The 13,827-nt window shown below is 41.5% G+C and overlaps 1 protein-coding gene across 1 annotated transcript in view; it reads right to left on the reverse strand.

Annotated features, from left to right (window-relative positions):
* Window positions 1-4,821: 4,821 nt before the first annotated feature.
* Window positions 4,822-13,827, reverse strand: part of ITGA8 (integrin subunit alpha 8) — a 132,909-nt gene continuing 123,903 nt past the window's right edge. Inside the window, exons 29-30 of the mRNA XM_032238105.1 lie at window positions 10,319-10,441; window positions 4,822-5,288 (exon numbers count right to left, since the gene is read on the reverse strand). Coding sequence (XP_032093996.1) covers window positions 5,202-5,288; window positions 10,319-10,441 — 210 coding nt within the window. The 3' untranslated portion in view covers window positions 4,822-5,201. The remainder of the gene's footprint in view (window positions 5,289-10,318; window positions 10,442-13,827) is intronic.

Genomic DNA, 13,827 nt, shown 5'->3' on the forward strand with positions numbered 1-13,827 from the left:
TATCATTGTCTGTTTAGGACTTCTCATCAATCTCTAACTGTGAAGAAAGCTCATTTAAGCAATTCCTCAAATACTGGTATAATATGGCAACAGTAATAAAAATTATAGAAATATTTTATATTTTACTTGTTAAAAATTCTGTACTCTTCTCAGAAATCAGGACATTGTAGTCTTTGAAATGTGCTCCAAAGCCCTATATGGTTCTTTAGGGCAGATGCCCTAAAAGTACAACTTAATCAACCTAGTCAATGTGAAGTTGACTAACCAAATATAATGCCTTACATTCAAACTACTGTATAAAATACATGCAATAGTAAGATGTTTTTTAAAAAAAATTAAGAACCCACTAGGAAAGGAATACAATTTTAATCAAACTAGGATTAGATATTATTGCTTAGAAGGGGATGGCAATGCAGATACAGATCAATAATCACACAAATGGGATGATGTTACTCAAGAGTTCTATATTAGCAGTCACCTTTCACCTCTCTTCTGATGGCAGACTCATTTGGGGAAAGGTATCAGATAATAAACTTAATAGATAGACATGCTGGTGAAGAAAAAGTAGCAGATGATCCTTCAGCTGTCCTTGGTCACAAATCTCTCATGGCTTGGAAGAGACTGGTAACAAGGAAATAAAAATTTTCCAATTTTTATTTTATTTTTCACTTGGGGTACTCCACTGCATACTTCCTTTCAGGTAGATGCAGTTCCATTGAGGACTACACGTTGAGTGCAGTTCAGATTCAGATTCAGATTTAATTTATTTGTATGCCGCCCTTCTCCGGGAGGGACTCAGGGCGGCGAACAACTCAAAAGGGGAAAGGGGATACAAACACAATACATATAATTAAAATACACAAGAGTCATACGGCCATACAAGTCGAGAGGGGAGGGGAACTCATCAACCCCAGGCCTGCCGGCACAGCCAGGTTTTGACGGCTTTCCGGAAGGCCTGGAGAGGGGTGAGGGTCCGAATCTCCGCGGGGAGTTCATTCCAAAGGGCCGGAGCTGCAACAGAGAAGGCCCTCCCCCGGGTAGTAGCCAGATGGCATTGGCTGATAGACGGAACCCGGAGGAGGCCGACCCTGTGCGATCTAACGGGTCTGTGGGAGGTAATTGGCAGAAGGCGGTCTCTCAAGTACCCAGGTCCAATACCATGAAGGGCTTTATAAGTTACGACTAGCACTTTGAAGCGTATCCGGAGACCGATCGGTAACCAGTGCAGCTCGCGGAGGATAGGTGTAACGTGGGTGTACCGAGGTGCACCCACAATCGCTCGCACGGCCGCATTCTGGACAAGTTGTAGTCTCCGAATACTCTTCAAAGGCTGCCCCATGTAGAGCGCATTGCAGTAGTCCAGTCTTGAGGTCACGAGGGCATGAGTGACTGTCGCGAGTGCCTCCCGGTTCAGGTAGGGGCGCAACTGGTGCACCAGGCGAACCTGGGCAAATGCCCCCTGGTCACAGCCGACAGGTGATGTTCTAAGGTCAGCTGTGGGTCCAGGAGGACTCCCAAGTTGTGCACCCTGTCTGAGGGGCGTAAATTTTCACCCCCCAGCCTGAGTGATGGAATACTGGCCCAATTCTTGGGAGGGAAACACAACAGCCACTCGGTCTTGTCTGGATTGAGTACAAGCTTGTTAACTCCCATCCAGACCCTGACAGCCTCCAGGCACTGGCACATCATGTCAACCGCTTCACTGAGTTGGCACGGGGCGGACAGATACAACTGAGTATCGTCCGCATATTGATGGTATTTTATCCCGTGCCGTCGAATGATCTCACCCAGTGGCTTCATGTAGATATTGAACAGAAGGGGGGACAGGACCGAACCCTGAGGGACCCCATATTTCAGGGGCCTAGGGGTCGACCTCTCTCCCCCAACTAACACCGACTGCGACCTGTCCGAGAGGTAGGAGGAGAACCACCGAAAAACGGTGCTGCCCACTCCCACCTCTCGTAACCGACGCAGAAGTATACCATGGTCGATGGTATCGAAGGTTGGTCAGACCACCATCTGGTGGTGACGCTGTCTAACCCACATTTTTCTACTTTATTTAGTAGTAGGTGATTCCTTACTGAAGTCCAAGTAAATTATATTGACAATATTCCTCTGGTCCACTAATTTTGTCATTTTGTAGATTAGTGTTAGTAGATTATTGTTAGCGGCTATTCATAGAAATTGTCTGATCAGAGGATCATATAGAAGCCTGATTCTGTTTTAAATAATTGTTAACAAAATATGGAGGTAAGGTAACAGTTATTTTATTTCTTAATCAATATATCTGAACTTCTTTTAAGAAAAACAAATGCCAGTGTAAACATGCACCATGTACATAGATAATATAAAATTATTGCACATAAGAACATTTTTAAAAAACATATTCTATTTCATTCACCCAGGACAATTATGGGCCACTGATGTACATGTGTGCAGCCAATTCTGTATTATAAAGCAATATTTACTATTCTTGCCAAAAAAATACTAATTGCTTTGCTTACATAGATGGATATTAATCAGATGAGGTGAAACTGCTTTTACAGGTAGAGCAGTCATCCTTTACATGGTATATGAAAACAGAGGAAACAACACACTAGTACTCCCTTCTTGACTATTTTTTCTCAATTCATAATTGATAATTATGAAAATCACAATAAGTTTAATTATGATCAAGTAGAGATTTTAGGCTAAGATGAAACTACAGGGAATAATACAGCCTCTTTAGATGAAAAATTAGTTTGTGTGTGTGTTGTAACAGGGAGCAATGCTAATATACTGCATCTGAAGAAAGGTGGTGAAATTAGAATAAACGTGAATGGATTGTCATTTTCTCCTTTCTAATAACTCCTTTCTTCTCTCATTCTTTGTGACATTTACGTTCTCTTCCTTGCCAGTCAACATAATATCAGAGAATAGAGTTTATTCTTAACAGAACTTTGAGCTCATCATTTGCAGAGACCTTTTGAAATTAGATCAAAGGCCAGATGAAATTAGACCAAGGGCCATAGGTTGCCTGTCCTTAGTTGAGTGATTACAGGCTTCCTCTATTTATTTTAAACAGCTTGTTTAAATATTCCTCTGTAAAGGTTCTTTGATTCCTACAAAGCCTCTGTTTCTCTAAAATAATAGCAGCCTACCAGTGGTTAGGCCAGCATTTTTAGAAAAATAGGTGATAACACCTAGTTAACCTTGGCTGATCTGGAAAAGTCAAACAAGGTCAGACTTGATAATACTTGGACCACCAGGAATCCGAAGACTGTGGGCTAAATTCTACAAGTTTAGTTAAAAAGAAAATAAGGACAACTTGTTCAGCTACTTAGTTAACTGCTAGAAACTGATATTTTTTTCAAAACCTTCTTTGAAGAATGGATTAGCAGGTACACTGCATCTAACTCATTTCTTGATTGTAGAAAAATATAAAAATGTTCAAAGGATTCTAGCAAAGGACATTTTTCTCTGTGTCTACCTCGATGACAACAGAAATTACATAATCGTTTTTGGTTTTTGTAGAACAAACAGTAGGATTATTGGAGCAATTGAAACTAGGACATCTGATGTTAGCCACAGCTTCAATAAACCAATCTAAGAGAAGATAATGAGATGCTGAAAATATAAACATTTGGGTAAGACTTAATGCAGCATTTTTCACTGTTCGCACAAATACATTATTTTGCCAAAAACTACAGCTGCAGATATTCCAAAAACACAAATATATTTTGATTTTTTTCAAAGGAAAATACTTCAATCCTATCATTACATAATCTATAGACTGGAAATCATTTTAGACGTCATCCAATAAAAAAATTACAATCTATAAAAAACAAGTAAGAATGTTCACCAATCTGTTTGCTATACTGAACTCACTCCATGGGAGAGATCAACCAGGCTTCTAAGAGTTGCTGGAGTCATTCTTATATGCATCAGAATTAATGTCACTGAACCATCATTGTTAGAGAGCAGAAAAAACATTCCTGTTGGAAAAGATATACAATTCTAAATAACCTGCACCTGCGGAGAATCACGGGAGCAAAAACAGAGGAACACATTGTTTGTTTCAAAAAGTTTCTGAACAAAATTGATGAAGGTCTTTCAAAATTTAATCTGTTAGCCAGATGCCTCTTACTGAGTTTAGGAATGATTTAACTGTATATCTCCAAATGTTTAATTCTTCTGAATAATCCATCCATTCAAAGCAAATATTAACTATAATTTGTAAACTACAGAACTTTTCTTGGGAAGGGTTGAGGAATTATTTTTATTTCTTGATATTATTTAGTTTACATGGAGTCTTTCTATCAAATCAAATTCACCTATTAGTTTTTCTCTTGACTGGATTATATTACTAGAATACAGTGCAGATAATCTATACAAATTCATCACTTCTCCTTTTTGGTTTCTGTTTTTTCCCTAGAATACCATGCTTTTCTTTACTATCATGACATGGCAAACAATTTTAATCTGTTTTGTTCATGATGTAGAGTCATTAAATAAATGGAAATTTCTATTTTATGCTTTTGTAAGGAGGGTCATTTTCAAGCTCTGAAATTTTATAATTTTTTATAATACATTTACTCTTACAAAGGAATATAAAACTTTGCTTCTTTCCAAACATTTATAATTAGTATATGGAATGCAAAGAATATATTCACTCTATTTACAGATGAAATAGTGAAAACGAAATATTTCAGACCCTATTTTTGTAGGATGCCGAGTCTACAAAAGTTAGATAAATACTTGTGTGTCTTACTTTCAAGAAGTATTTTGAAAGACTAGTTTTACTTTCTGGAGGTACTTTAATATTACCCATAATATTGCTTGCCTCCCTGAGCCAGTGTTTATAAAAGTTCCTATCCTTAGGGAGATGCCTCAAGATTTTGCCAATAAACAGTAGTGTTGAACACTGTGTCTTGTTCATCTTTCATCCATTTAAGTGTTGTTGGCTTTCCATCTCTGCTCCATTTGGATTTAGGACTGCTTTTGATGTATCCAGTAATTTCACTAAGAATCAGTTTTGAAAAACTGAAACAATTCTTTTTCATTAACTCTTTTTGGATGGAAGGTTGCTCATCAGTTCTGATGCAGAGATAGTAATGTTTTCTGTTTTCTGTTGAATATGTAGAATATTGCATAGGTCCAATTACAGCTATTTGGCAATCTTGATCCAAATTAAGTTTCGTAGTAACCTCCAAACCCTTGATCTAAGTATCAGTAGTCTTGTCACTTGTTAGATGCACTTTTTCGGCCATGTCATCTCTAGGTGGTCTGGCTCTGTCAAAAAAACCACACTGGAACAAAACAATACAAGGTAAGTAAATTGGCAAAACCAATCATCCAATTACTATAACATCATATTTCCAAATTTTAGACTGCCATTAGGACTGGACTGAATATGCTTATGCAAATCCAAGTGACTCCAGATATATTGTACTTCTCATAATCCTTGGCAAGTGGGGCTTGAATTGCTACACAAAACATCTTCACTTTTTAAATTAAACCATTTTGGTACCCCCCCCGCCCACCCCAATAGTAAGATAATATATCAAATCAGCTTATAGTCAGAACTGATTTTGCATGTAGGGAACTAATTCAAGTGCATGTAAGTGACAGAAAGGCTACATAAAACAACAACAAAATCCTGTTGTATGAAAATTCTATCACTAATACAATAAGAACTTGTTAGCCTTTCATAAGGCCCTAAAAACCTGCCTCTGTTCATGAGCCCGGGGTGCTGAATATGTCAAGGGCCCTGTTTCTTAGTTTTACTACTAAATGGCCAAGTTTCTTGGCTGCTATGAATACTTATTTTGGATGTTTCTAATGTTTTGTATTGTTTTAAAATGTTTTTTGCATTTTAACTGTAATATATATTTTGAATTGTAAGTCACCAAGAGTTATTGATTGAGATGGAGAACTACAGAAATTAAACAAACAAACAAACAAACAAAAACAGATAAATAAATAAATGAACTTTCCAGAAGCACAATTTTTTCCCAAGACTGTTCAATTTATCTGAAAATAAACCGGGGAATAAATCCACTGAATATAACAGTGTTTACTTTTTAGTAAACCTGACTGACATTCTGTTGCATATCTCATAAACGGACTGTGATTGAATTAAAAAACAGGAGTCACATTGGTATTGTCATGGGAGAAGGACAGTTTGATATAATGGTCACAATGCTGGTCTAGAAACAAGAGACTGTGAGTTCTAGGCAGGGAGGTGCACTCACTAGAGGCAGGGGAGGCGAGGCCTCACCAGTCTCCTCAGGAAAAGGAAGGAATTTTAAAGATTTTTTCTAAAATAATTAAGGCCAAGCTAGTTGCTACCAGACTTCAACTCACAGTGATTTGGAGTGTATGTTTAAGTATAGGAGGAGGCCAGAGAACTCGGGGCCTCCTTTGCCTAAGGATTTTTTTGCCTTTTAGGGGTTAACCAAGCAAAAGAATTAGTATGCAAATGAGGCCCATAGTTCTTGGGCCTCTTCCTGCAGAGGGCACGTGGTGGCTCTAGGAGCCACTATCCTAGCCTGCCTGGCCCTGGAGCCTAGCTAGACCGAATCTGGAATTTTGGCGTAGCTGGAAGGTATGTGGGTCAGAGGGAGGGGGGAGGAATTCAATTTATTTGTAATTTAAGTAATTGTCATTTGTTTTTATTGTCTCTCTGTGTGTGTGTGTGTTTCTTAACTTCACTCAAACAAACTCTCTCTCAATTTGAGAGAGAGTTTGCTTGAGAAGAGAGGGAAGGAGCAGATGCAGGGAGGGGAGCCTTGTTTGTCTGAGAAGAGAGGGACAGCCCTCTCCCCCCCCATCCTGCATGTAAGTGGAGTGGGCATAAACGAGAGACGCCTGGCGGACACAGACTTGGGGATGGAGGAGGTGGGGGCGAGGAGGAACCACGGAGGCGAAAGGCGAAGAGGAGTGGGGAGGGTGTTTGCAGCCCTGGTTCCGTCTCCCAGCCAGCAGCTCCAGGAGGAAACGGCGAAGAAGGGTGGGGGGGGGGTGTTCCAAGAAGCCCCCCTCCCCTTTTGTCACTCCACAAGGCCTGCCGGAGTTCTGGGAGAAAGCAGCGGGAGCAGAATGCTGTCCTCTATTGCTGGAAAGTCCGGCGAGGGAAGCGGGGCTCGCAGATGGCTTCTCTGGAGCAGAGGGGGGGGGATAGAAGCATAGCGGATCGCAGTGGCAAGAGGATCCGCTCCGCTTCTATCGCCCCCCCCTCCACTCCAGAGAAGCCGGCTGCGAGCGAGTCTCCACGAGCCCCACTTCCCTTGCCGGACTTTCTGGCAGTAGATGACAGCATTCCACTCCCGCTGCTTTTTCCCAGAGCTCCGGCAGGCCTTGCGGAGTGCCAAAAGGGGAGGGGGCTTCTTGGAACACCCCCACCCCTCTTCGCCGTTTCCTCCTGGGGCTGCTGGCTGGGAGACCGCAGCTCTCGCTCCAGCCTGCTGCCGGGGGGGGGGGGCGCTTTCTTTCTTTTTGCCTCACCAGCCAGAAGCTTCACCACACGTCACTGGTTCTAGGCCTCCTTTAGGTATAAAACATGGCTGAAGGACTTTAGCCAACTCTCTCAACCAACCCACCTGCCAAAGTTATTATGGACAAAATAGGCAGAAATATTAAGCAAATTTGTTGCCTTGAGTTGATGATAGAGAGATAGAGAGATGATAAAAACATAACATTAACTTCAGTTTTATATCTCAATCTTGTGGATATCAGTTACATCCAGACACATATAGTAATGGAAAATGATGTTAGTTTTGCAGAATGATACCAACACAAAAAGATACTTCGGAACAAATATTTAAGTCTGGGGAGTTAGGTTGTCTACAGTTCTTCATTTTCCCAATGTGAAACACTTATGAGAATAGATTGCTTTATAAAGGATATAATGTATAAAGTATTCAATATCAGAAAAAGCATTTTTACAGACGTCAAGTCTGAAACATAAGTCTGACTATGACTCATTCCAATAGGAAGATGAGAAAGCTGGTAAGTCTCTACTGAGTATTGTTGGCGAACTGCTATTTCACACCAAGTTGCACTGTGACTAATCTGTTTTCTAACAATGTAAGCAAGGGGAAGATAAAAGCCTAATGTTGAACAAGAGTCAGTCTAAGTAATGGATTATCTGTCTAGATGAGTAACTCTGAGTAACTCAGTCTAGGACAGAAGATGTAAAGAAATGGAATGCATTTTTTTTTTAAAAAAACAAAACTTTATTGGCAGCACTTCATAAGCAGCACTTAATGCCAGGAATGAATAACTTGTGTTTCACCATGCAGGGTAAATCTTCTCCATCATGTCTTCTTTGCAGAACATGATGTAATCACTCAGAATATCATCTAAACAATCTGAAGTTTTTGATTACTGTCTAAGGAAACTATGGTAAATAACATTACATTGAGAATAATCTAGCACAAATTCAAATTTGAATTTAATAAAAAAAAATCACTAAAATCTATACTAAACTCATGATTCTTTGAAACACTTTATTTTCTTTGTTAAAATAAAATCATTTGAGACAAGCATAAATAAAATCATGCATTGTATATAGGTTGAATATATGAGAGATGGTTATATATTGAATACATAAGTAAATAAATGTTAGAGAAAATTATGAATATTTATTATCCTCTCCAGATATATAAACATATTTTTTATTTCATAAAGGGACTGCTTAACACAGATTGTTGACACTCTTTCTAAAAGTTCTAGGCAGTTATCTCATTACATATCACATTTACTATTCGAAGATATCCTATTGATTTTACTATGCATGTGATAATAGCCCATTTTGTCCAATATAAAGGAATCACCAAAATTTTAGAATGTCAAAAACACACAGATAAAATAATTAGCTAACATTAGAACCAAATAAGAACAATTTAATAAAATTTCAGGATAAATTAATAATAATTATCAATAATAATGTGTTACTAATTTATTAATAAATTATTAATAATTTTCAATAAAATCATTTTTACTGATAAATTAAAAATTATTTCAGTTTATTTTTAATTTGAGCACATAGTATCTAATTCCATATATTTTAATCTATTAAATCAGAGTCCCCAAACCTCAGACCATTGATCTACTGATCAATGGCTGTGAACCATTGATCTACTGATCAATGGCTGTGGACCATTGGGAACCGGGCTGCGCAAGGAGTGGATGAGTGCGTGAAGTTTCACTGGTGCATGGGTGTGATTAGGTTGGACCCGTGAAATCATCCCCTTCCCACCACTACTGCTGCTGCTGGTCTATGAAGCCAGAAAGGTTGGGGACCACTGTACTTTATTATAGATACGGTTATCAATGTATGGATACTGGGGAGGAAAGCTTTAGGGAGAAGTTATATCTAAGAACCTATGGGATCTGTTTAAAATAGTTGACAATCATTATTTCACAGGAATACATCTGTGAAAATATATTCCCCTTCCTTCCAAGATAAATTATGCCCCATATGTATAAAGTTTTATGGTTTTAGGTAATTTGAAAATAATTGTTTCTGATACTCTGAAATAGAAACTATCAATGACTTATTGATTGCAAATCTTTAATGATATAGTAAAAAAAATTAAACAGACCCTACCAATTTTAATATAAGATTACTTAGGTAAAGGTAAAGATTCCTCTCGCACATATATGTTAGTCATTCCCGATTCTAGGAGGTTGTGCTCATCTCCATTTCAAAGCCAGCGCTGTCTGTAGATGTCTCCATGGTCATGTGGCCAGCATGACTAAACCCAGAAGGCGCACAGAATGCTGTTACCTTCCCACCAAAAGTGATCTCTATTTTTCTACTTGCATTTTTTCATGCTTTCGGACTGCTAGGTTGGCAGAAGCTGGAACAAGTAAAGGCTGCTCACTCCATTACATGGCGCTAGGGATTCGAACCGCCAAACTGCCAACCTTTCTGATCAACAAGCTCAGCGTCTTAGCCACTGAACCACTTAAGCATCCCTCTTAAGCTTACATGCAATTTTACAAAACAATATTTGTTTCCCTGAGATACTACAGCATGTTGAAAAAGATAACCTCTTGACAATACTAGTGATGCTTCTTTGTTATATTTTGCATAAAGAGTTGCTGGACAAAATGTAAAGGTCTTAAGAATCACAGCTAATCTTACAATCTTACTTATAGCTAATCTTTCTAATAATGTCTTCGAAAACAAGCTTAAAAAAAAAGACTAGCAACACAAACATACCCTTCTCATATATCTATGACTGTTTGGATGAGAAGGCCAAATTCTTTTTCCTCCTTTCTGTAACTCCCAATTTTGTTCTGTTAACATCCTCTCCAATATATAACTTACCTTCCACAAGGCTAAGGTCAACATAGCCAGAACCAGTAGTCCAAGAAGTATTGCCAATATTATAACCCACAGTGGGATTATAAAAGAAATGTTTGGAGTAGCCCAAATCACAGATGTTTTTATCTGAAATGAAATAAGAAAGTAATTAGTACAGATAAATGAAGAAAAAAACACTCTACAATACTGAATGTCAATTGCCTAATACATAAAAGACAGCAGAATAGCATTTCTGAAACAGCCAGCTGGGAAGGAAGAAAGTATGGCACAAAATCTCTCTCTAAAAAGTATGCTTCATTCTGTCTAGTGATCAGAGTTCCCCCTTTCCCCTAATTTTGTATACTTGGATAGTCACTCCTAATGCTTATTACAAATGAGAAAAGTTCAATCATAAAAATTTAGGTACCTAGAATAATTAAGTTTATTAGTCAGACCGAAAGGTGCTTTTTTTAAAAAAAAGGGGACTTTCCTGTTTTTCCTTCAAGATGTTTTGCTTCTCATCCAATCAGCTTCCTCAGTTCTGACTGAATGGTGGAAAATGGAAGGATTTACATTCCTTGCAGGAATTGCGTGACCAGATGACAATCAGAATTCAAGAAGCTATCAGGGATGAGAAGTGAAAAGTCTTCAAATAAAAACAAAGAAAAGTCCAATTTCCTTTTAAAAAAAAGTATATTTGCAACAATCATAACTGGATACTTGGGAATCTGCATACACATTAATTAGTCAGATTCTCCTGTGTGCTGCTTGGGGAATCCAAGCATGTTAACTTTGTCCATTAGCCTTGAGACTGAGTTATGTAAATTGGTGACCACGCCTCCACTGGCTGGAAGGGCTCAGTTTTCTTAACTCAGTCCAGCCGACGAGACGTATATCAATTCTTCTCCAGACTTCTGGGACAAAATTATACTCTTTTTCTGGATTTCCTTGCAAGCACGATGGACTTAATTGGTGGAAAAGAATTACGATGGGGAGGCGACAGTTTGCTGTCTGCCAGTTCCCTCTATGGCTCCTTTTACCGCTCAGGTATTTCTCTCCTGTTTGGAGCCGTTTGGGGCTTGAGGGAGACCTCCGGAGCTCCGGATAAGGGTCACAAAAAGAAGGATAAATCTAAAGCACCATCTAAAGCCTCTGGAGAGGGTAGAGTTTCCCCTCCCACGCTCTTACCTCAGCATATTTCACCAGCCCCACAACCTGCAGGCCTCCAGACCTGGTCTCCAGATCGCTCCTTGCCTGTTATCCCTGAATCTGGGGCGGGGGGGTTGGGGATCCAGCTCCCCACAGCACTGCCCGAGGCCCGGGCTATTCCAATATACTCTATGCCACGTGCTGGGCCCTCTGCCACATTTACTCCCACTGCTGCAGGCCTAAGGCCTATGGAAGGCTATGACCAGGGCCTATCCCCAGATATTTACCAAATGATATCTGCAGCTATATCCAGGGGGGTGGATGCTGAGCTGCTTCGGAGGAATCAGGTCCCGGTGGTGGTTCCCACCCAGGGTGGACCTTCTCTCCCAGCTCCACAGGGGGATCTGCCTGATCTGCAGACAGGGCCTGTTTCCCCTCTTCCCTCTACTTATAGTGAGGATTTGGCCTTGGTGGAGGAAGGGGAGTTGATTGATAGGGAGTTCTCTGATGATGAAGGCCTGATCTTTGACCAGCCTAATTCTTCTAGTCTGTTTCGGCCTACTCTGTTTAAATCCTTGTTATTTAAAGCTAAGGCCACTACCCATATGGGAGAGGTAGCTCCCAAGGATAGTTCTGCTGTAGGCCTGGACACCACTGAACGCCTCTTTGCTGAGCCAGTTTCATTGCAGGAGGTGATTCCTTCTCCAAAGCTTTTCATGGATCTCATTCAGAAGCAATGGGACCAGCCAACTGCAGTTACCCCTCCTAGCAACGGGGACAGGAAGCTGTACACTTCTACCCCTGATTTGGAGACCCTTTTGCAATTTCCAACTGTGGATCAGCCAGTAGCAGCCCTAGCTTCCCCTGCCCTGATTCCATCTGAGATATCTGAGGGCCTGAAGGCTGAGGACCGTAAAGCCAAGACGGTTATTTGTAAGACACACCAGACCGTGGCCTGGGCTTTACGTGCTGCTACTGCGGCATCGTTCTTTAATAGGACCTCGGTGCTCTGGCTTAAGCAGTTGCAGGAGAGGCTAGCCCCTGACGAGGTGCGCCTTCACCAGGACGTTACTAAAATTATGGCTGCCTTGGAATTTTCAGCGGATGCCACGCTTAATGCTGCTAAGTTTCCTTCTCGAGCTGTAGTCTCCAATGTGGCCTCCCGTCGCCTCTTGTGGCTCCGCCATTGGCAGGCTGACATTAAATCTAAATGGCGCCTGGCATCCACGCCCTTCAAGGGCGGGGCTTTGTTTGGCTCCGTTCTCGATCCCATTCTCATAGAGACTAGGGACAAGCGCAAGGTCCTCCCTTCCTCGGGGGGGCGCAATACCAGACGACAGCAGCCATACAACAGACGCCAGTCCTTTCAGGGAGGCTATTCCGGCTATGCAGCGGCCCCCTTTGTTCCCCATTACAACAGGGGCTTTCACCAGTCGCAGGACCACGGCCAGGACCGTGGGGGGGGGCAGAGATAGGGGATGCCAACAGCACCAGGCGCAATCCCACAACAGGAGATCCTTTCGTGGCTCCAGAAACCGGTCCTTTCAGAGGTACCGGTGACTCGCAGGGGGAAGAGTCAGTGGGTGGGCGTCTGCTGGCCTTCGCTCATCAATGGGCGGAAACCACCTCAGACGCCTGGGCCCTTTAGGTGGTGAGGTTGGGCCTCACACTAGAATTTCTCTCCATTCCTCCAAGACGTTTCATCAGGTGCCCCGTTCCCAGGTGCTCAGTAAAGCGGCGCCTCATGGAAGCCGAAATAAATCATCTCGTATCCATCAAAGCAATAGAACAGGTTCCCAAGGGGCAGGAAGCTCTAGGGTTTTACTCCATCCTATTTCTGGTGCCCAAAAGCTCAGGAGGATGGCGAGCCATTCTAGATCTGAAAAGACTCAATTGGTACATCAAGTACCAGAGGTTCAAGATGCAGTCATTGAAAAGCATCTTGGCATCCATCCGCCAAGGCGACATGATGACGTCAATCGACATCAAGGAGGTGTACCTCCATGTGCCCATTCCTCCAGCCCATCGACGGTTCCTGCGCTTCCACTTTGCGGGCCGTCATTTCCAGTACAGGGCCTTGCCCTTCGGCCTCTCATCGGCGCCCCGCACTTTTACCAAGCTCCTGGCGGTGGTGGCGGCCTCCCTTCGTTCGGTTCCGGTGAGAGTGAATTGTTATTTAGACGACATCTTGGTCCTGTCACCATCCCGGGACCAGGCCCTATGGGATCTTCAGGTAACGATGGACTCCCTGCGGAGGCACGGTTTCGTGCTGAATCTTCCCAAGAGCCATCTGCAGCCGACTACAATGCTGCTTCACTTAGGGACCGTCATCAATTCCGCCACTTGCCAAGTTTTCCTGTCTCTGGAAAGGTGACAGAGCATCC

Source organism: Thamnophis elegans, chromosome Z (genome assembly GCF_009769535.1).
Source record: "Thamnophis elegans isolate rThaEle1 chromosome Z, rThaEle1.pri, whole genome shotgun sequence".
Lineage (NCBI taxonomy): Eukaryota > Metazoa > Chordata > Lepidosauria > Squamata > Colubridae > Thamnophis > Thamnophis elegans.